Source organism: Acanthochromis polyacanthus, chromosome 6, assembly GCF_021347895.1.
Source record: "Acanthochromis polyacanthus isolate Apoly-LR-REF ecotype Palm Island chromosome 6, KAUST_Apoly_ChrSc, whole genome shotgun sequence".
In the NCBI taxonomy this organism is placed as follows: domain Eukaryota; kingdom Metazoa; phylum Chordata; class Actinopteri; family Pomacentridae; genus Acanthochromis; species Acanthochromis polyacanthus.
In genome coordinates, this window is record NC_067118.1 from 41,376,077 (window position 1) to 41,400,832 (window position 24,756).

Here is a 24,756-nt window from a genome sequence, read left to right on the forward strand (position 1 = left end):
TATAATTCACTTGAACCATAGAGTTATAAAAAAACATCCAAAGCTACGTTTGATACGAACAGCAGCAGTTTCTTTTACTATTCCACAGTGAGTCATGATATTATTTGTGTTTTTTCTGAGTTTCGTGCTGCCAAATTAATCCTAAAGTTTCATATCTGCTCTTTGAGATATGGTTTCTTATCTCCTCCAGGCGTGATATATAATGAATTTTATGGACTTAAATCTAATAAGAATTAGAGACACTTGACGGATACAATTTGCAAAAGTGTTTATGTCTCATTTAGGTTCTTTGCACAGTTTAAAAAGTAAAAAAGGTCCAAATAATAATATCTACTTATTGCTTTTTCTATGGTTAACTTGAATCTTTGAGTATATATAAATAAAAACATCTCAATACCAGCAGCTTCTTTTACTATCTGATAGTCTATCTCCGATATCCTGCTTTTTTTCTGAGTTTGTAAAATGTGTAGTCATGTTTCTTTATTTATCCAGACCTTTCCATCAGCAGAAAACACCTCATCAAACTCCATATCTGCTCTTTGAGATGTTTTACTATTTCTTATCTCTTCCAGATGTGTTATATAAGATACCTATTATATTATGTGCCACTGACTTGTCATGCTAGCTCATTAACCCAGACCTTTCCCTCAGTAACATCCTTATCAAGTTTCATATCTGTTCTTTGAGATGTTTTACAATTTCTTCTCTCCTCTGGATGTGCTGCACAATGAATTTTATGGACTTAAGTCTAAAAAAGATACAGAGACACTTGATGGATGCAAGTCTAATTTTATGAAAACATTATACACAAAGTAGCAAAAAGAAGTCAAGATAACAACACCTACTTAAACAGATAACAAAATAATCGTGTTGCATTACATCCTAAAAACTTATTCATGTTATTTTCATCTCAGGGTCACTTTTTCTTATAAAAATAAAAGCTTCCCATTGATACGAACAGCAGCAATTTCATTTTTATTTCATGATGAATCTCTTATATTATGTGCTTTTCGTCTGATTTTTTTGCAGATAGCTATAATGCTCCTTCATTTATCCGTACCTCTCCATCATGTAAACCCACTTACCAAATTTAAAATCAGTTTTTGAGTTGTTTTACTGCTTCTTATCTCCTCCACATGTGCAACACAATGGAAGTTATGGACTTCAATCCGTAACAAATCTGAGAAATTTGTGTTAAAGTCTCATTTAGTTTTAAAGTGAAAACAAAACGTAATAACAAAAAACAGAACTTAGAATAATACCTAATTAACTGAATAACGAAACATTCATGTATAATTTGCTTGTAGATAAACATTCTAAATTCTGGGCATCAAACTTTCTTAGAGACGGCCGTCAGAGGGAGAAACCCTCCGTGGGAATGATCCGTCTGCAGTCCTGGAGGGGAGAGCAGCAGAGATAGGAGTTATCAGGGAGCTTCCAGTCTGACTGCCATTGTAATGCAGAGCTACAGAGCATGCCTCGCGCCAACCTCCAGGCTGGGCGGACAGTGAGGAATAGGTAGCGGTCCTCAACTCCCCACTCACCACCACCTTACCCCCAAACCCCCCGTCTTATCTGGAGCGCTCCAGCTCTGCCTTTGGAAAGCCGGAAAAGACAATAACATGTTTGTTTCCACATGGCACTCTGCTAATAACTGCTGTGGCATGTTTAGACAGAACTGAAACGAGTTGTTGAGGGTCCTCTGTGAGGTCAGGTGGAGGAATCACTGCTTCCAAGTGTTTTGAATGCAGACTACGTGGTTGTTTTAGTCGGTTGTTTGACATGATTGTTATTCGATTCAAATTAGCGAGCAACAGCACGAGAATGCAAAATTAAAATCTTCTTTATTTTCCAGATAAAATAATGATAATAGTAGCTTTATTTATATAGCGCCCTTGAGAACAGTGTTCACAAAGTGCTTTGACAGTTAAAAGAATCTTGTCTTGATGATGTCATGTTGTGTGGGTGTGTGAGTCTGTGTGTGTGTGTGCTTGCGTGGGTGTGTGCATGTGAATGGCTGTCTATATGTAGGGAGGGCGGACAGTTGTTTTTTTTTCTCTTCCTATTTTTAACTGTATTTATATATTTATTTATTGTCTTCTGTGTTTTTAATTCTTGTGAAGCACTTTGTGTTGTTCTGCATAAAAAGTGCTATACAAATAAAGTTTGAAGTTTGAAAACATGCAACACACACAATCAAAGAAGATATAGGAAACAAGTCAGAGCAGTCAATTAATATAAAAACAGTAAAAATGATAATAAAGTAAATGAATAATTAGCTAGATTAGAAATCAGAACAAAGGAACTAGCCAGTGTTAAAATTTAAAGAATTAGATTGAGGATTAAAGTCAAAGTCATCTCCTCAGGCAAGCAAATAACATTGCTTCTTATTAATTCAACCACTGATGTTAGTGACTGAGTCTGTGTGGACTTGAGTATCCCAATTTGATCGGGTTTTTGAAGTATTCTGCATGTAAAGCTTCTAAGTATGTTTAGCTCTGATCCTGGTTTTTGGAAGCCTGAGGTCTGAGGTGACAAGTTCATTTGTATGCATTGCATACAAAAGCACCTCCTGCTGACTAGGGATGTGTGTGACTAGTCGTTTAATCGTTTAACCGCCTACTCATTTATTAAACGTTTAGTATTTTACTAGTCGGTTAAACGCTGCATTAAGCATCATGCACCTTGTCCCCGACTGGGCGCCGCCATGCAGCTCTACACTCGGGCGTGCGCCACACGCTCATCCTGTCTGGGCTACCTGGTTGATCCTGCCAGTAGCATATGCTTGTCTCTTTTTTCAACCCCCGCTATCCCCCTCATCATTAGCGGTGTTTTGACCACTCCAGCTACACCCACCACGTCCCTTCCTGCCACCCCGAAGCAAAGCATCGGCTCCAGTATGTGCTGCTCGTGGACTGTCATGGCGCACCGACCCGCTGCCGTTACGCACAGACGCAGCGGCACTTTCTGTCTCAGTGGACGACTGAACATCTTCATCAGAGGGTGAATATTCCTCTTCAGAATATGAGTAAGCCATTACTTGACAAAGTACTTCGTCAGCGTTGAGCAGACCTCTCGGTACGGTGAGTTTTCTCACTCTAAAATGTGCCGTAATGCGCTCTGATACGCTCCGACGGCGAGTGTCGTCTCCTCGGTTTTCAAACTCTGTAAACTCCAAAACTTAGAATGAAAACACGCCCACAACTGATGCTCAGATTAAAGTTCCAGATGTCCGCCATCTCCTGGTGTACAGTACATGAGGCACACGAGGCAGTATATCTGAAGCTATGGCTTGTTATGTTCAGCAATGTTGCTTGTCGCAATATTGCGACTTTGGTGCTTAAAGGGTTAAATTGCAAGTTTTCCGAACCGATAAAATTAGCGACTAGTCGGTTCAGAAATTAGTCGAAATTCCCATCCCTACTGCTGACCAATCAGCTCGCATGAAAAAATGTCATCATCATTCCTAGAAGATCCCATGGAGCTCAGTGTGCAGATATGAGAGGGCAAGAGGAGAGTTTTTAGAGCTCATTTCAATCTTCTGTTTTTTTTTTTTTACCAGCATTATCCTAAAACAGGAACTGATTAAAACACTGACATCTTACAGTTTGTTGACCTTATATGGTGTGCAATAAGCCTATTTATGGATTTAAATGTTTTTACAGTTCTTTGCTCGCTCCCAAAACACCACCAAGCATCTGAAGGAATAAGATTAAAACTTAAATGAAACTTAATGTGAGTTTATCGATCATGTCTCCATGAATAAATAATAATTTGCCGTTTTGTCATACAACTGTAGTTTTTTATAATATTATATATTGATGCACTAATACCTGTGGAAGTGTCGGAGCAAAACTGGTGTTGCGTCTTCTGGTCTCAACTGTGATTCAAACCTCGGATGAAAAATTTTCTCTGCACTTGAGGTCACTGAATTTCATCTTGACACCTTTATCCCAGCATATCTTCATCCACCGCTCCTTTGTCCTACGTTGTGACGATGATGGCCTTCACACAGGTCAAACTAGAGGACATTTTTAATATTTCCTGGCAGTAATGTGTACGAACCAAACCTGCAGCAGGATGTTAAAGCTTGCTAAACGCCAAAGTGGCTCCATTTGCAACAGTGACAGTCAGTTTAGTTTAAGCTCAGGATAACAGTTGCAGCATTGTCAGATGAAACTGCTGGTTTCTGCTGTAAATATCACATGCTCCTGCACAAAGAGCCGGCTGTAATCAGTAGCTGGGACAGTAGCATTTGTCATGTGAATAACCAGATTCCTCTGTGCTCCGTGTGAACACCACATCCCAGAATATGATCAGAACTGGGATAAGCCGCCTCACTGTGATACTCGTGCGCGTATTAAAACACAATTGGCTACATCTCAAAAGCTCCAAGTGCTGCAGGAGTGAGCACGCTCTGATGTGTTTGTGTATATAAGGAATGCATTTATCACTTCAGATAACCGCTACCATAACTCTACTATGGAGGCCAGCGTATATGCAACATACTGGAATGTAAAAATAGATGGTTGTCGGACTAAGTAAAGCATGAAAAAATCAACAATAAAGTGTAAAAGTATTAACTTATACAATAAAAATATAAAAAGACATGCTTAAAATCTAAAAAACATGCACACATACATTTTTATTTACAGTTTTCTGCTCTCACACTGTGATTAATAGCAGCAAGTGTTTAAATTACACCTTTGCAGTTGTGCAATTGCACGTTTCTTCTCTTTGCTGCAGTGTTGGAATCCATTTATAGAGCATTGCAAATGTCTATTCTGTATCTTTCCATGGCGATTTGTATCACAGTTGGGTAAAGAATTTTTTAATGGTAGAATTGTTGTTATAGTAACTAATTCTGTGATGGAATAATGCAAAGAAATCTCCAAATAGCAGCAGTGTCGTACATATGCAGTTTTTTCCATTCCAAGCTGTGTACACACCCTGTCAAAAGTTTTAGGACACTTTCTCATTCAAATAAAGTAGAACCAACTTTTGAAAGGGGGTGTATATCATGTATGATATCTAAAATAGTGACATCATTCTATCATCTTTTATATTTTGGTAAAAGTCAACTTACTCTTTCTGGGTTGCAACAGAATTTCCCCTTAAAGAGCAATAACATATTTCTATTCTATTCTATTCATTTGAACAGGTAATTACGGTTTGGCTGCTGGAAATTAAACACGTACTTGGCGTCCTTGTGTATGACTCCTTGTGTTGCTGCTTTTGCTCAATCAACACATGCAAATCTAATGAATGAGAAATTTAATCGACTTCATGACTATTAAAGGATTTTTTGGAGCAAATGAACTGTATCTGGCGGTCAGTTGTTTCCAGAATGGGGCAGCTCTTTGGGTTGCCAATAAGGTCGTTGCTGCTTGAGTTGCTCTGTAAAATGTGGTTCTATTACCGGGTCCATTAAGTATACCTCTGTGTAATGATACTCCACTCACCAGCGCTTTTCTCTCGACCCTTCTTCCTAATAACCCCTTTTACATTTCATTTTCATTATTCAGCGGGCGGCCCTGGTCCTCAGCCGCTTACATTTTGCCGGTGAAAGCCCTGGGTAGCAGGTACATGTCATACAAGCAGGCAGCTGCTCTTAAAAAGTTCATTTTAGTTTCAGGGGACAAGAGCTCAGAGCTAAAGTGATCCATGCGGTGCTAAAGTGTATCGGAGCAAAGCTGAATACACCACAGATCCTCTGTTACAGTTTGTTTATAGAGCCTGTTGTCGTGTTCTGTGTCTCGTGTTCTTATGTAAGACATCAGTCACGGTTATGGACTCAGCAGGGTAAGATGCTGTTTAACACCGGTTCTTGTTGTAAGAGGAGAGAGGACTGGCAGGAAAAAGCTCTTATTGTCATGGATAAGGACTGATATGAAAACACGTGTCATTTATTACAGTGTTGTGCTAAAGTTGTAGCTACAAAACAAAGTGAAGTGAGGATGCTACCAAAAATAATGTCATGTTACTAAGCATTTAACTGCATATAAGGAGCAGATGTAGATTCTCAGTCAAATAGGTCATGCTGGTCGTAGGAGCTTCAGTAGTCTTTGATTCTGTACCTTCCCGTTAGTCAGTTAGAACTGAAGAAGCCTGTTGCATGAAGGTGAAGCATCTTCAAAAACCTACAAGAGAAGCCCAGTTGATGTCTATTAAAGCTCCTACGACATACAAAAGACAGAAAATGGGGAAAAATCCGTATTTGGTGTCACCTCCTTTTCCTTCTGAATCGGTGGCCTACAGCCGTCTTCTTGGACTTGGAGAAAAGTTGCGAGTGACCAGAAATCCAATAAATTCAATATTTCTACCAATATTTCCAATATTACCAATTTCCTTGCACAAAATCAGCTTTTTCTGTCCAAGCTCAGAATGGTATCGTCCTGCCCTCGCACTTTGCTAGGCAGGCAGATAACATCACCTCAGAAAAAAACACACCGTTGTTCCTTTTGTCACCTATTTATTTGCTGGACGCATGGCATGGATTTTTGTTGAAAGAGCTGTAAACTGTAAGCTGTAAAACTGTAAACAAGAAACAGAATATTGTGTATAAGCTGATATGTAAAGAATAAATCATAATGTCTCCTGACTACTATACACAGCAGAGTACATCTAAAAAAAAAAGGCTAACGGGCTAACAGGCTAGCGCTAGCGAACGGCTAATTAGCGTCTATGCTAACGTCTTGTAAAACATATTATTTTGGATAAATTACTGGCATGAAACATCTTATACAACTCCTAGCAGTTAGTACGCTTGCAGAACATATCATTCCAGTAACTTACAGGCTGTGCTGCCTTAAAACACAGTGTTGCCGGTACAAAAGAAGCTTAGCCGTTGTCTGTTGCCGTTAGACAAGAAGTGGTGGGCATCATCACTTCCGGTGTCACACCAAAATAAACCGGACAGTGTCAAACCATCACAACACAACAAATAAAGTCCCTATGAACAAATTTTAACACACAAAAAGAAATATAAGTGGCTCTTATGGAGCCAGAACAGGTATCATTTACTACAGTGGTTTAAAATTTTTGATAAATTGTACCAAAATACAGGTTGTCACAAGGATGAAACATAGATAGATGACACACAGATGAAATTCATTATGAAGTCACAGAATCTGATGCACACAGTATGAACACTGTCCTCAGTGAACATCTTTGTTTATATGCAGTCATATCCTCACAGACAGATGATGTTCATTTACACTCATCTCGTAGATTTATATGACAAAACTTCACTGCATGAGACTTCGTCAAAGATCATTTCCAGTGTAGAATACTGACCTTTAGTAGCTACACATTCTTTGGGAGAAAGGAAAAGTTGCACAACACCATCTTCAGTAAATATTTACATATTTCTTCCCCACACTAATCTCTGATGCTCTGTATTGTTTGCTCTGTGTGCTCGCTATACGTTTTCACACTTCAAAATAACCGTCCCACCTTTTATTAAAAACTGCGGTCTGTATTCTGTCTTTAAATCCGTCGGTGTTTTTGGCTTTTTCCATCTCCCGTTCTCCCGTTCAGCTCTGATTTTATGTTTCCAGACAGTCATATTGGATATGAGAGTACGAAGTGTGATTTATGCGCGGTGCTTGATAATGGAGCCATGCAGGATGCGACGGTTTCCTCACCACCCTCACCCCTCCTCCCCTCCTTTTGCCCCGAGGATGCATGAAATTGAGCAGAATGACTCTACTCATCCTTGTATAAATTACTCTCCATATGCTCCACCTAGAAAAGCTCTTTCAGTGTGCAAAATGACACTTTTTTTTTTTTTTTTTTTTTTTACATTAGACATTTCTTTTCTCGAGGTTCGATGTGAAATTGCAGTGTGACATTTGTCTGTTGTGGCTTGTTTTAAGAGCGAGCGAGGACCTGTGTCTGCTGCTTCTGAAAGCACTTTGAAAGTTTTTCAGTGAGTCAAATTGTAGGAAAAAAAATCCATCTCTCCGTGCCGCTGTTTTCATTCCATTGTTTGCTGCTGTGTGACAACGCCAGGGAGGGGCACTTTAAAGCGACATTCGATGAATATTAAATGGATAAACCTCTCACCTTTTCTCATAATTCCTGCCAAGACGGTGGAGGTTCAACAGGCAGCTTCAAAGACAAATTTCATCACAGCATCAGTGTCTTGTCTCTCCTCATCTGCAGGACTCCACCTGCATGTGCGATGCTTATTATTGGCAGTAATTTTCACTGCATTTATCTCAATCACAAATGGAACCATGACCTCCTGTGGCGATGCCAAATCGATTTTGCATTTCAGTCGTAACAATTTCTGCAGTCATGTAGCTACTCAGGGCCTAATGCACCTGTATGACCGTGGATTCTGTTATGCACATGACCCTTCTCTAGCTGCTGGAGGTATCTTTTAAAAAACAAATTGCAGAGCTGCCTGCCAAAGTCAAAGCTGCACACATTAGGACTGTGTTGTGGGTGTCAGCGTGATGAAGCTCTCTTCCTTCTCTGTGTGCTGTAGTTCTGCTGCGTGAGGAGGTGGCCCAGCTCCAGGAGGAGGTGCACCTGCTGCGGCAGATGAAGGACATGTTGAGTAAGGACCTGGAGGAGACCCAGGGAGGCTGCTCGGCCGACGTGCTCTCTGCCACCGAACTTCGTGTGCAGCTGGCCCAGAAGGAGCAGGAGCTGGACCGAGCCAAGGAAGCTCTGCAAGGTGAGAACTCCATCGGGAAACAGGAGGCCAGATGTGCTATTTAAACCACTAATATTTATTTTAATGTAAAAAATATTAGGCAATAATGTTGCAAGATACCTAAGACATATTTATGACCATTAAAAGTAAGAATAGACTGATTATTGGCCCGGCTGATTATCATGGCCGATATTTGGAGTTTTTCCGATTACCTGTATCTGTATTTTTATTGACTAATTATTGATAATGATGCAATCTAATGTAACCTCCTCTCTCTGTCTGTCATCCCTCTGTGGTCTCAAAACTGTCTCTCAAGCAGAGACTGCAAAAACTGAACAAGAAACACAACCTGGTGCCACAAACCAGGAAATTAGCTATTTTCACATTAGCTAAGGCTATGCTAGCAGCTACCCACTAAGTTTGACAGACAGACAGACAGACAGACAGATAGATAGACAGATACTTTAGTTATTTTATTGTAAAGTAGCAAAAACAAAACAACAAAATCTTAACTCAAAGTCAATTTGCAAGATGTTGCCAACTTTCAAGCACAGTGCTCAGTCTCCCACAGGATGAGTTTGCTTGTTACTAGACTAGAATCTATCCGATACAACATTGGCCCGATACTATTAGCCGATACTGGCCTCTCATGTATATATGTTGTTCAAAATGTACCAAAAACCAAACTTTTTACAGAACATGACAGAGACAGAGATGCTTGAAGTCATTTAGAAAATGCAACATCTCATACACCCCTATTCAAAGGTTTGGGCTCACCCTGATGTTTTCATATTTTCCATGGAAACTCCCACTTTTATCCATGTGCTAACATAACTGCACAAGGGTTTTCTAATCATCAATGAGCCTTTCAAAAGCATTAGCTAACACAATGTAGCATTAGAACACAGGAATGATGGCTGCTGGAAATGTTCCTTTGTTCAAAAGTTGTTGGTATTTTTGATAAAAATATAATAATATAAAGGTACTAAAAGGTGCAATGTCAAAATAAATTTAATGATAATGAGCATATTGGAGGGGTGTGGTGCATGGGTCCTGGTGGGTCTGGATAATTGTTTTTTTAAAGCACAAATTAGCCTGAAACATAATCAGGAAAACATTAATTGATAATATTTTAAGATGTGGATCTTAGTGGGCAATAAAAGTGATAGAACAGTGAGAGATTAGAAAATAGACGTAGCTGCAGGAGACAAATTGATCAATCTCGCCGGATTTCCACATAAACAGAGGAGCGTTTCCTAATTAAATCACTAAAATTTCTATTTTACATATTCAGTTACAGCCACACTAATTATGAATGACAGGCTCTCTGCTGTCACACGCTTTTTAAACATTACATTTAATGAATGTTGGCTCCAAATATCAGCTATTAGACTTTTGGTTACCAATAATCGGCCCTTGAAACCCCATATTGGTCAAACCCTGATTAAAAGTAACAATATATGTATGATATATGTGGAGTATCCTCATAGCTTTCAGACGTGATCATGATGTCCACTGCTTGGTTCTGGCTTAATGGGCATCTCTGCTGCATTTCCTACTCCCACTCTCCCCCCATATTTGTGGACTGTATTTATTGTCAGCTGTTTGCAAATGGTTCCACAGGATTAATTTTCATCTCTGCTCTCTAGTCAGATGTTTACACCGTCAAAACAACACATTCAAAAGGACTTACATGCACAAGATAGTACAAAGCACACACAGCGAGAAATTATACAGCAGCAAAACGCATGAGAACAATTGATTAGAAAGTGTTTGGACATATACACGCTGTGCGTATCCGATCCGCTTACTGTACATTTAGAAAAAAAAACCACTTTGCTGAACAGAGCAAAAAGGAGGTGTAGGTGGGTTTTGTCCTGTTGGAGGGAAAATGTGCAAATTGGAACTATGCAAAGCAGCAGAGTAAAGTGGTTCTGCTTTAATTATTCTAGAATCATTCAGCAGTTTTACATTTCCTGTTTCGCCACTCCTACTCCCGCTGAGAGGAAACCTGCTGCATTTTTTGCTCCGTAGGGCTCGAAAACCCGTGAGTTTTTTTTCCCCCCTTCGCCGTAATGTTAACATGAGCGTCTGCACCAGCGTGGTTAATGCAGCCCATTAGATGCATTATGCTCCATTAGCATGTGTTGTGCTTGAGAGATGGAGTGCTATCTTAGGGGGGAGGGAGGATACAGATGCTTTGACTTGAGTGTTTTTTTTTTATTATTATAAAATCTGTTTCAGTCGCTCCGTGCTTTCGGCAAATAGCGATGCTCTGCTCCCACTCTGCGTAGCCTGATGCAAATACAGCAGAACATACTGTAGAAGCCTCACTTATCGATCAATCTGACTGTATTTACATTTTCTATAAATACAATGCAACACAAAGTGGTTTCCATCCTGACATCATGTTAGAAATGACAGATTCTTAAACATGGGAATTGAGGAAATTCAATGAGGAAGCAACAGATGAGATAAAAATGAAGTTTAGTTTAGTTTATTAGTTTAGTTAACAGGGACAATGTACAAACACATTAATCTTAAAAAGAAAAGATGCTTTGCACCAGATTATAGCTGTTTGCTAATTTCCATCTGCAGTCCCTGGGCAGATACAACATATATAATGAATATAAAACAGTATATTAAACAAATTCAAAAAATTAACCTTAGCTCATCAATAAAATACATCAGAACTGAGAATAGAAATAGAACAAGATCTAATAAGATAGATAAATAAAAATGTAAAATGTTTGTTATTAAAATAGATAGAAATAGAAGTCAAAGATTTCCAAAACAGAATAAGAAATGCTAAAAAAAAAAAACCTAAGTAATGAAGTACAGACATAAAATAGACCAAAATATCTAAATAGGGGCATAAATAGAGAAATTAATGGATAAAATGTATTGATTTATTTAATCAGGGACTATGTAATTAACATAGATGACATCTGATGTCTTGCATATGGAGCAGGGGTGTCAAACATGCAGACAACTTTGTAAAGTGTAAAAATTACAGAGAAGACATTAACTGCAAATTGTAAATTTGTAAAACTGTAAATTTAAAATAGTTTCTGGACTATGACAAGTTGTTTTTGATCATAAAGTAAAATACCAGATTGTTCACTGTTCTTTGTCATTTGGTGTCTCATTTTTGCAGCATTTTGTCTTGTTTTTGTTGTTTTGGTCTTATTTTGTCTGGCTTTTGTCGTTTGTCTCATGTTTTTGTCGTTTTGTTTCTCGTTTTGTGTTTCCTTTTGTCTCGCTTGTGTTTTTTGTCTTTTGTGTTTTGCTTTATTTGTTGTTTTGTGAATCATTTTTGTCGTTTTGTGTTTTTTTTGGTCTCGCTTGTGTCGTTTGTCTGTTTTTTTTGTCTCTTTGCACTTTTTTGTCAAATTTTTTTCTCTTTTTTGGTTTGTGTCGTTTCTCTCATTTTTTGCCTCATTTTTGCAATATTTTGTCTTGTTTTCATTTTTGTTTTGTTTTTTTTGGTCTGACTGGTCGCTTTGATCATAAAGTAGAATACGATATCGTTCAGTTCCAGATACCTGTGACTAAATGGTTTGTTCCTTTGTTCAATTTCAAGTTGTTTATTATGTTTTGTAAAAAGACAATTCCTTAAATGTGAACATTTTCAGAACTTACTTTTTTGCACTACAACAAATGGCCCGCGAAGTTTATCTGGGAAAGCATTTTTAGCTGCAAACGCGATGATAGAAACACAATACATCCATGGAAAGCTTAGATTCTCATGAATCCGCCGGTATAAACCACTTTCAGATGTGATTACCACAGCGAGTGATATAAACACATTTGTACAACAAACAACAAAAATTTAAAGGGCACATAAAGGGCATAACTCACCTTTGGACGGTCTTTTACCGGTCAACGATGAAAATAATCCACAAAAACCGGCCATAATCCAAGAGTAGTCATCCAGACAACCCTATGAGTTTTTGGAGTGAAAATAATGTGAAAACGGGCTGATAAACGAACATATACCGTTTTTGCCCAGGGTGTGCATAAGGTGTCCAAAATTGACAGCGCCGGGGCATAGCAGTACAAAAACATGTGTGAAACACTCATTTCTTGTAGTATTGCTCTGAAATTTTGACCTGAACTATGTAAGACCCCAGGTTGTTGCCTTTTTGTGTTTTCAAGCTGTCACAGTGCTGCCACACTTATTTTCAGGTGTTTTATTAGGGAAAAAATGTAGGCGAGAATAAAAGTCATCCTAATTCAGTGTGTTCCAACATAAAATGCTCTGTGCCAGCAGCACCTAGAGTAATTCTGACCGCACTGGGTGAAAATTCAGGTTGTCAGCTTTCAAAGGAGACCTCAACCATGCATGTACTCCAAACAGTTCAAGAATAGCATTCAATTTACTTTCTGTAAATCTTCAGTAGAAATTTGAGGCGAAAATTGACTGAAGCTTATAGTTTTTAGCTCCCGTCTTTGGTTGGACTTTATAGCAAAAGAGGACCAACAACACAGATAAAGACAGCACAGACAACATTGTAAACTACATTGCACACACACATAATGACACAATCCACAGTCAGTTGGACCTTATAGATGTCATAGGTGGGGACATTCTTGTTGTTCTTTCAGCCAATACGTAGCTTTTTGCTTTACGAGGAGTAATCACATTGAATAAAATCCATCTCATCAATCAACAGCCTGGCTATAGAGGTAGGTCTTCAGCTTCCTTTAGAAACATCAACACTTTCTGCTGCCATGGAACATAAAGCTACATGCTAACATGCATAGCAAGCTTCATAAAAGCGCTAATGAATAACTGTTGTGCAGGTCGGGTTTCTCTTTGCTAATAAGGCATGATGTCAGAATTCGGTCCTCTGCTGGCTCTTCCATGGGAATAGGTGGGAATAAACTCACAGACAGTGTGCACACGATATCAAGTAATGAACAAGTTCTGCCAGGCGGCGCGCCGTGGATTGCATGGCATCAAGCTGAGATGTCATCAGCGTGGCAGTGAATCATTCTTTTCAAAGAATTATCGCCCATGGAATGAGGCAGAGCACAAAACTACCATTTGGTATCAGACAAAAGCATGACATGCTGTCAGGGGATTTTGTTGCTGCGACATTTCACTTGACACTCGCAGCCTACGCTTTTTCAAAGAATGGAACAAAAAAAAGGAAAAAAACAACAAAATGGGCTGGGGCAGAGCAGGAGAGAGCGCACATCAAATGAATACTTATCTCTCCTTGGGCTGGATGTTTGGCCGTCTAAACAGACTGCACACATGATCGTACAGTCATTTGTATGACTCAGGCCTGTTAATGAAGGCCAAAGCCGACCAGCCCCAGCAGGCACTGACAGTAATCAGCGGCTAATGAAAGCTTTATAAAAGGGGACTTTGGCTGGCTTACAAGGTCCAGAAACGTTAAGCAGAGTGGATCTAGTCTGCAATTAAGACGGGGTATGTGGGAGGACACGAGGAAATTGGCTGTTATGGTCACGTTTGGTTGAGTTGAGTCGCTTCAGAAACAGATCTTGAGTGAGAAGTCGTTCCTGTTGCTGTTTTCCTTTGTGTTCCTCGAGATGACATGAAGCTGATGTTAAAGTGGGACATCTGGCCCCAGACTGAACCGTGAAAAAGTGTGCATGGGAAAGCAGCATTATTTCTGAATTATTTAAATTTTTATTGTCATTTTCCACCTGACCTGGTCTGTGCAGCAGCAGCTCTGTTTGTCAGCCCACAGTTGTCACTCTGCATCTTCACAGACGGCGACTTTCTGCACGATGCAAAAATACGGCTTTTTTTCCTTTTTAAGACAGCCATGAAAGAGCAGCAACAGTATTTGCTAGTGTTTTGCTTTTACCGTTTGCTTGTGGTGGGTAGCAGCCAGTACATTTTTGGCTTCCTCCCCGGCAATATTTACAGTTATTTCCAAGCGGGAAAGTGGAAAAAATTCTGTCATCCCACTTTGTCTGATTTTCTTGTTCTGGTTGCTTCTCAATGCAGCAGATATTTACTCAGGCCTGGTGGTGTTTATTTCTTTTATATTAACATGCTAATGGGCTGCTGATGTCATCAGGGACAATAAAGGTAAAATAAACGCAGCAGTTGGACGATGAGCAAGTGTTTAACTTTGTTTATTAGTAAGTAAACAGACTGAGGTGAATGTTAGGAGGCAGAATAAAGGGTGTAAATATTAGCATGTTTTCATAATATGTTAGGAAAGTATTTGTAAGAACCTGGGTGTTGGTGGATGCAGTGCAGGAAGCCTTAAGGTATCAGTACGCTTTCAGACAATCCGTCCAGCTGCATATTAAGACAGTGTTTATACAGTAGCTGCTCATATGCGGAGTGAAAACCTGCCAGCATAGAAGGAGCTGAGCCGGAGCTCAGAGCATCCATATTCAGTCTGTAAGGTGTTTCTGATGTTATACATGCACTAACATTTACATAAGCAGCTGCATGAGCAATGATGAAAGAGGTTATGAAAGGTGAAAATCCTGCTATCCTCACCGTTTGAGGTCACCCAGACAATTTCATGTTTTCCATGAAAACTCACACTTTTATTCATGTCCTAACATAACTGAACAAGGGTTTTCTAATCATCAATGAGCCTTTCAGTACCATTAGCTAACACAATGTAGCATTAGAACACAGGAGTGATGGTTGCTGGAAATGTTCCTCTGTACCCCTATGGAGATATTCCATTAAACATCAGCCCTTTCCAGCTGCAATCGTCATTTACCACGTTAACCCTTAAAAAGCCGGGACGGAGTATGCTCGGTTCACGCTTACTCGTACACACAGCCGAAACCGAATATTCTCGGCTCGCTAATTAACATAAAATATGCACACATCCGTATGTTTAAGTCAACCAATGGTAAGATATAAACATTGGCCCCAGATTTGCTTATTTCAAACGATAAAGCCGTATAACGAAGCCGCAATTACGAAGCTTTTATCGGGCCGTGAACCGTAATAACACGACCGAAATTCACAATGGCGAACGTCTACGACAATGCGACCTCGCAAGACTTGATCGATATTTTTATGGATTAGGTGGTTTCAGTATATGTACTTCTCCAGAAACATGGCCTTGTAAGGGTTAACAATGTCTACACTGGGTTTATCATTCATTTAATGTTGTCTTCACTGAAAAACTGATTTTGTTTAAAAAATTAGGACATTTCTAAGTGACCTCAAACTTTTTAACGGCAGTGTACATTGTGACTTTGCGCTATTTACAATCAACTTGAACTGAATTGGCTGCATAACATGACCATGAATCTAAAACTGTCTGACTGTTTGATGCATATTCACACATTTAGTTTATCTAATTCACTTGTGAGTGTTACGAATTTGAGAAAGCCTTGTATTCAAAGCACATCGAAATGTGCATCTTTAATTTGGAATGTTAATTTTGTTTCTGGGGAGCTCACTTTTTTTTTTTTTTTTTTAAATTCCAGTCACACTGGTCTTAATTCCAAGTCTTGTTTATACTGCATCAATCCTCAAGAAACAGATTCATAATTATGTGTACTCTGAAAGTTTCTGAAGCTTTCAACAGCATTCTCATTCTTTTTCTTTTCTTTTTTGAAGGGTTTGTATTACAGCAGAAAAGACTCATTAGTTGTTGCAGTTGAAAATAGTTGGGGTTTTAAAGTGGTTTCTAATGATGAAAAAAACCAAACATCTAGGCCAAATGTTCTTGAGAATACCTCATTAACTACAGCAATTTCCGTATGCTGCCAATTGATTGGAGGCGCGATGTCGACTCTATTTGATTTCCTCCAGTTTTCACAAGGCTGCCATATTGCGAACATCCCACCAGATGCTCAGGCAAAGTGTTTTTCCCACAAGAATTAGAGTAATGTTTGGAGAACTTAAGCGCCCCGAGGGCTTTTATTGAAGTGCTACCAACAATTATTGTGAGGCAGAGTGGCTTCGTGTTAGTTTTTTCTTTTTTAGTTTGTCTTTATTTTACCGTGGTTCTGCTGGAGTGATGAGGTAGCATGAAAGAAATGCATCATCCCCACTCCTTTGCTCTCTCACCACTTGAGATAATACCTGTTTACTTTGGGAATGGTTCACAGAAGCTGTCCTGCCACTCCTGCCTCAGTTCAGACGGTTCGCTGCTAAATTACACGCAGATTTTCTGATGCCTATGAATACAGAACGGCAGAGAAGAACGCCGCTTTTCAGTGTATTTTCTCTCCAGTTGTTCTTCATTTTCTCCCTGATTCCTCCTTCTTCTCCCCCTCGGTGTTGGTTTGGTGGGATGCTGTTGCATTGTTGAGGCCAGAATTCTCTCACTTCAACCGTGAACCTGAAATCGCAGATATTTGCCAACCACAATTGCAGGTTTTGCTATGATGCCAGTGGGTACTCAGCTCAACTCAAGAGTCGTACTTTGTGCCTCCCACCCATAACTGATAATGAACTGATGCAGTCTTAGTGAGGGGTAAACCAGGGGTGTCCAACATGAGGCCCGCGGGCCAAAAGTGGTCCTCCAGAGGGTCCAATCCGGCCCTCAAAGTGTAAAAATTACAGAGAAGACATTAACTGCAGATTGTAAACTAGTAAAACTATAAATTAAAAATATTTCTATCATAAAGTAAAATCCTAGATTGTTCTTTGTTCTTTTGTCATTCTGTCTCATTTTTGTCGTTTTGTCTCTCATTTTTCTATTATTTTGTCTTTTTTGTTGTTTTTTGTCTATTGTCTGACTTCTGTTGTTTGTCTCATGTTTTTGTTGTTTTGTGTCTCATTTTTGTCGTTTTGTGTCTCATTTTCATCATTTTGTGTCTCATTTTCAGTGTTCAGTGTCTCATTTTTGTCGCTCTGTGTCTCATTTTTGTCGTTTTGTGTCTCATTTTCAGCATTTTGTAATATTTTGGCATGTTTTTGTTGTTTTTTTTTTTGTCTCATTTTGGTTGTTTTGTGTCTCATTTCCATCATTTTGTATCTCATTTTTGTGATATTTTGTCTTATTTTTGTTGTTTGTTGTCTATCATTGTCTGACTCTTGTCGTTTGTCTCATGTTTTTATTGTTTTGTGTCTCATTTTTGTCCCTTTGTGTCTAATTTTTTTCATTTTGTGTCTCATATTTGTAATATTTTGTCTTTTTGTGGTTTTGATCATCAAGTAAAAAACTACATCGTTCAGTTCCAGGTGACTAAATGTTGTGTTCCTTTGTAGACACTCTGTGATCTGGAAGTTGTAATGTGGAAATGATAAACTGAGGCTGAATGTTGATGAAATTGAATTTCAAGTTGTTCATAATGTTTTGTAGAAAGATTTGCAGCATTTGCAGAATGTACTTTTTTGCACTAAAACAAAGGAAAGAGTTGTTGTTATTTAAAGGTTATTATGCTCTGATTTTACTGGTCTGGCCCACTGGAGTTGAAATTGGGTGAATATGGCCCCTGAGATAAGATGAGTTTGACACTCCTGCCCTAAGTGGAGCTACAATGAAAAATTGAATCCCGGTTGAGCTACGTAATTTGACAGCACTCAAAAGGTGTTTCTGAGTTTACCCAACTCCTGTTTAGACTTTCTCATCAAAGTTTTGTTTAATGAATTTTCAAAGTATACTTGGCCCTCGCTGCTGTTTTTAATTAGCTATTTGCGCTTTGGCTAATTACTATCACTGAGGGACTTCCAGTCAATCCAGAGCTCGTATGAAAGCAGGAGACGGCAATGTATCATCAAAGCACAGAGTGCCGACTCTGTTTAGTGTCATTTCACGCTAGACTGTACTCAGAAAGCTGCTCCGTCCTTGAATGCAAGGCCTCTTTCCTCACTAGGCATTTAAACACACACACGCTTAGTGATGTCAAATCTCAACAGGTTCCTTCACCTCATAACAGTAAAGTACGTGTGAGTTTCGTGTCTGTTACTTTTAAACGAATTAGCAAAAAGATAAGGAAAAAATGAAGAGCTGGCAGGTGATGAGGACGCTTTTGCTTTTCACTTTGCACCTTCAGTCGATTCAAATTTAGTGAGAATTCATGTTTGGATCACAGTGGCCCCTAGTGGCCATCAGGGGTATCTCAGCCAACCGCAAATCTTTATTTGAATAAAGCCACAATGTGCTAATCAGAATCCAGTAATTACAATTAGGTTCAGCTTTTTTTGTTTGTTCTGAATCCAGTGAAGGCAGAAAGGTGAGGAATGAAATATCTGGGGTCGACGTGTGACTTTCCATTTGATTTCCTGATGTGTCCATGCTGCTGTTTAAATAGTGCTCTCTCTCACACACACACACACACACACACGTATTCACCTCCAGATGAGACGTGTTTGATCAGTTTTTAATGGCTAGCTTGTAGTTTGTGCATGAAGCTATTTCAGAGGTCAGATGTCGCTGCAGCGTTTTGCAGATTCCAGCTAAAGCGTTAATTAGCTTGAATTAATGTGTTTGAATATCACAATGACTGTAGTCATAATAACACGCCGTATTCTGCAGGAAGAACAAATGCAGGTACACACCTCCAACAACCCCTGGGTGTGTTTCCACTGAAGTAGCGAGGAGGTGATGGCACTGCGCTGCTCCGAGGCTCCTTCTTCATTATTCAGCCGGCAGATTTAAAATCCCAAACCGTGAACAATGGACTCCCTCCAATGAGCCGATGTCGCTTTTGTTCTCTCCCAAAATAATTATGTTAAGAGCCGACTAAAAGCCTGTCCCGTCTCTGTAGGAGTGAAGTTATATGGAGCAGTGTCAGCGTGGAGTGGATGTTCATTAATGTGGAGAACATGGTTTTCTGAGGGGGGTTATGATGAGCGTGATTCTGCTGTCCGTCAACGTTGGTAACCTGAATTTGCTTAAATAGCGGTCTGCGCTGAAAACACGATGTCTGATTCATTGAAATGCACAAAAATGACGTGCTGCATTCCATGTTCCATGCAGACACCACCGGGGTAAACTGATTGTTAGAGCAAGTCCAAAAACAGAAAAGCAGGAAATGTTATTTGGCTAAAATCATGCCTGGAATCTTGTTATATTTGCGCTGTAGTAGATGGACCACACCAGATAATGAGGGCTGTTATTTAACCACAGGGAAGCGCTGAGTGGGATGTGAAAAGCATCCCTCAGTAATGGGTACAAAGCGTGTGAAACAGGATGGCTCAGGTTGATTTTGTCTCTTCAAAATAAGGATGGTTTCATAAAGCTGGAAAAAAAACGAGAACCACCAACGATATATTCAGCTTTATGTGTGATATAATCCTGTGGCGTTTTTAAGTGGCAGTCTGCTGGAAATCACTCCTTTGAGCATCAAACAGTGGCCCCCTGTAGGCTTGAAAGGTGGTTTGCTTCTTCACAAACAACAGCAGCTACGGTCAGCTTGAATTCACTTGTGTGGAGTCGGTTACAAAAGGGGACTCCTCTGGTGGTTTGTGATTTCACAGTGGGGAAAGTAAAGGATCAGAACATACAATAGATGACTCCTCCTGTGGTAGAACTCAGTCAGGCGTGATCAGGGAGAAGAGGGAAATCACAAAACGATGTCTGCACAAGAAGTAGAGCAAATGGGACGCTCAGAATAAATGATACAGATGTGTGTGTAGCTGGTTCTGGGAACATTTTGGGTTTGAAAACTAAGCGCGTGGTAAGATTGCTCTTTATTGACCCCACAGCAGGAAAAATCTGCAAGATGTCAAACATAAAATTTGAAGCATGTCAAAGTAGCATCCACTAAAATGCAAGGATTCAAGGTTTTACAGCAGAATATTACATCTGAATGAGATGATCCCTGTCACACAAGTCATCTGGTTTTAAAATTGTGTGCAGTATATGTGTATCTACTCTGCAAAAAAAGTACATTCTGAAAGGGTTCACATTTAAGGAATTATCTTTTTACAAAACATCATGAACAACCTGAAATTTCTGAAGGAAACAAGTTGAATTTCAACAGCGTTATGACTCACTTTATCATTTACACATTGCAACTTATAGAATGTCAACAAAGTCACAAAACATTTAATCTCAGGTATCTGGAACTGAACAATATAGTATTTGACTGAAAAATGACAAAAACATTAAAAACAAGACAAAACATCACAAAAATGAGACACGAAATGGCAAAAGTGAGAAACAAAATGACAAAAAACAGCAAAAACAAGACAAAACATTACAAAAATGAGACACAAAAGGGCAAAAATGAGAAACAAAATGACAAAAAAACAAAAACAAGAGAAAACATTACAAAAATGAGACAAAACGGCAAAAGTGAGAAACAAAATGACAAAAACAACAAAAACAAGACAAAACATTACAAAAATGAGACACAAAATGGCAAAAGTGAGAAACAAAATGACAAAAAATGAGTCAAATGACGTGACTTTTTTTTTGGATGGGGGTGGGGGATTAATTATGTAAGTTTATTATCTATGTATTTTTTTTATGCATTTATTTTTTTCTTCTTTAAAAAATGAAAACACATTGAAAGAAAAAAATGACATGAAATGAAACAGAGACAAAAAATCTGATGAAAAAGTTACAAAAATGGACAAATGACACAAGCGAGACAAATAAAGCATACAAAACAACAAAAACGATACACAAAACAACAAATAAAGCAAAACACAAGATGACAAACACAAAAAAACACTACCACTACACAAAGCTAACCTAAAATTGCGAAGATGACAAACAACACAACAAAAAGAGGAGATAAACAACAACAAACAAGACAAAATATAACCAGAATAAGATGCAAAATGACAAAAATCAGGCATAAAAGAGAAAAAAAACTACAAAAACAAGACAACATATTGCAAAAATGAGACACAAAATGACAAAAAGAACCATGAGCAATCCAGTTTTTTACTTTATCATCCAAACAACTCATCATGGTCTAGAAATATTTTAAATTTATAGTTTTGCTAATTTACAATCTGCAGTTAGTGCCTTCTCTGTAGCTTTTACACTTTGAGGACTGGATTGGACCCTCTGGAGGACCACTTGTGGACACTGTGCGTTTATCTAAACATTCGTGAATTATTTGTGATTACAGTGAATGTATATTACCAAAAACATCTGAAAAGATTGAAACCCATCTCATATCTCTGCACTAAATATGAAGCTACATCCAGCAGCCGCTTAGCTTTGCATGAATTCTGCTCACCTGCCTGTCATTTGGTGGCAAAATCTTCCTACCTGCATTTGCAAAGCCCACTAAACATCAGGTTACATTGTAGCTCTGCAGAGCCTAAGCTAAGCTACCCAGCTGATTTTTTTACTGCACAAATATGAGCGCGGGATCATTTGCATCTGTCAGCAAGAAAACATTTCCCAAAATGTCGGAACTATTCAGGTCCCTGAGAGGTGTCCCTGAGGGCGTCCCCTTCACTAATTTTAGTGAATTGTGGTGAACAAGCTAAAAAAAAAGCCAAAAATACTTTCACCCTTAAAAGCGGGTCACTCTCATAAAACAGTTAAGAGCCGCTGCTTTAATTTATCTTTAAGAGCGGACTCCCGGAGGACTCCGGTGTTTCTGTTTAGCAACTAATGAGTTGGCTCACTCATTAAGTCCTCTGGTAGCAACAGCGTCACAGAAGAGCCCGGCAGACAAAGGCTTTTAGCACACTACAGCGGTGGATGCTCACATTAAAATACTTAAAAGCACGAGGGCTTTGGTAGCAGAAAGAAGCCTTTGCGCGGTGAGCTAAAAAGCACTTATGCAGATTTTGGAGAATGTGTCAGGAGAGCATGATACAGGCAGGTGCTCTTGTTCTTTAACACCGGGCAGTGGGAGCAGCGATTTGGACCTTTGATGCTGAATGTTTGTTTTACAAGAGTCCTGACCTGCTCTTTTTCTGCTTACACAGGCTGGAGGAGCTTTTAGTGGCTGCATTTGCATGGAGGCACACACAGTCGTGCACAAAAGCAGCATTTGTTCACATTTTAGACACAGAGAACGACTCATTATGATAGGAATGAAAAAGCACACTGAAACCTAACACATACCGTATCAAAATGCTGTCGTGTTTTCATGGAAACCTGGAAATTTTCACAGGATTTAGAAGCATTTAAAAACAGATTGTGAAATGAAGAAAAAATATTCACGACCGCTAGAAGTGAAATAGTTTTTTTGAAGCAACGAGTGGCTTTCCTGGTGTCAGAGAACGTCTAAACATTTAGACTTCATGGCACGATGAAGCGCTCAGTTGTAACCAAAGCACGATCAGGAAGACCAAAAAGCGACCACTCCATCAGAAGATGAATCGGACCATCAAGCTTTGGTCGCTGAGAGATCGACAACAACTTCATCACATCTATGGAATTTACAAAGTAAAGAATGCAAGAAAGCACTGCCAAATAAGAGGCCAAACATTTGAGCTTGGCATAGACAAACCAGCATTTCACAGCAGGCAACTGGAAAAAAGACATATTTACTGATGTGTATGGCAGTAACAGAAGGATGACCAACACTAGAGTGCAGTGTATCAAAGCCACAGTAAAACATGGTGAGAATAATAAATCTATTTTGTGGAGTTGGACTACTGCCGGATCAAGAAGTAGCAGCACTCCATTCTTCAGGGACGCTCTGGTTTGCATCTTTCCGAAGAAGGATTCACGCTGCAGCAGGATAATGAGCACCTCAAAGCTCTGAGAGAACTACTTGAAGAGCAAAAAAACGACTGCCTTCGACTTTCTTCCACGATTGCCTGACTTCAGCCCCACTCAACATCTGCTGGGGAACCTGAAGACCGAGGAAGGGAAGCTTTCCAGAGATCACAGGAGACTTGTTGGAACACTATCAGACCGTCCTGGAATAACATTTGTGTTCAGGTTTGAACAAACTTGTGGAGTTTGTGCAGCTTGAGCTCACGCTGTCATTGAAGCAAAAGGGAGGGATCACCAAATACTTCAAGACTTTATAGTCTGTTAATCTGATAATAGTAGTTGTGAAATGAAAAAAACTGCAAAACAGAATAGCTGTAACTGCACTGGTTGCTTTAAAAGCACCATTTTTAAAAATCAAATTACCGTATTTTCCGCACTATAGGCACACTTAAAAGCCTTTAATTTTCTGAAAAATCGATGGTGCTCCTTTTAAGCCGGTGCATCTTATGTGTAGCCTAGCCGCGCTAGAAAACCCACGGCAACGAATTTAATTCTCTGCCAGGGTGGGTCTAGTTACCCTCCATAAGGCTCGAGGCTGGATGCTCCTAAAACTGGCCGGACCAATCACCATGAAGTGTAGAGTCAGAAGGCGGGCGTAACGAAGTGACGACAGAGGCGTGACGATTCTGACAGAAACAATCGGCGCATAATAAACAGTTATCTTTCGACTCGGCTTTGGCCACAGCCCTTAAAGATTTGAAGCTAAAATTCAACTTGAAAGATAAACAAAGGACGGCACTGAAGTGTTTCATTGAGAAGAAAGACTTATTTGGACTTATGCCGACGGGATATGGCAAATCCTTAATATACCAGTTGGCTCCGCTGGTTGGGAAGCTAATGGGACTTAGCCACAATCCGCCGGCGCTCTAGGAACTCCGTCAGCCTATTCATTGCGCTGATTGGTTGTATACCTACCCAATTGCTGCAGAGTGATTTGAAAGACAACCTTTTAGCCCGCCTCCATCCCTGTCGAGCGGTCCTAGACCCTTGTGCCTTCAGAACATGGGTCTAGCGCGGCTAGGCTATCTCATGTGTGCACTGAGTTCCAAAATCTGACTGTCGGACCATTTCCCGCCGACATAGGGACGTAATACCTACACTACACACGCTGGCAGCGATAAACCTACAGTACTGACTATTGTCCAAGCTTTGCGAAAGCCGGCATCGTTGCTGAACAGCCACCCGGCAACGAGACTGAATCCGACAATGACCAGAGGGAACCCGGCATGTTTGATGTCGAAATTGCCCAGCTGTTCAGTTCATATACAGAAGATGAGGACTTTGATGGATGTGTGACAAAAGATTGATCAAAAAATAATAATGTGAGTGTATTTTTAAATGCGTAGTGGAATAAAGTTCAACCAAACTCACTGTTTTGCTTCCATTTCCTTGTTTTAGCATGCGCCCAATAATACGGTGCGCCTTATATTTGGCTTAAGTACAGAAATAAACCCCATAATTGAGACTGCGCCTTAAAAG

The 24,756-nt window shown here is 39.5% G+C and overlaps 1 protein-coding gene across 1 annotated transcript in view; it reads left to right on the top strand.

Moving 5' to 3' along the window:
• The window catches only part of LOC110967435 (kazrin-like), a 242,689-nt gene that overhangs the window by 205,945 nt on the left and 11,988 nt on the right, over nucleotides 1-24,756 (top strand). The window contains exon 6 of the mRNA XM_051949271.1: nucleotides 8,495-8,686. Within this exon, the coding sequence (XP_051805231.1) occupies nucleotides 8,495-8,686 (192 nt within the window). The remainder of the gene's footprint in view (nucleotides 1-8,494; nucleotides 8,687-24,756) is intronic.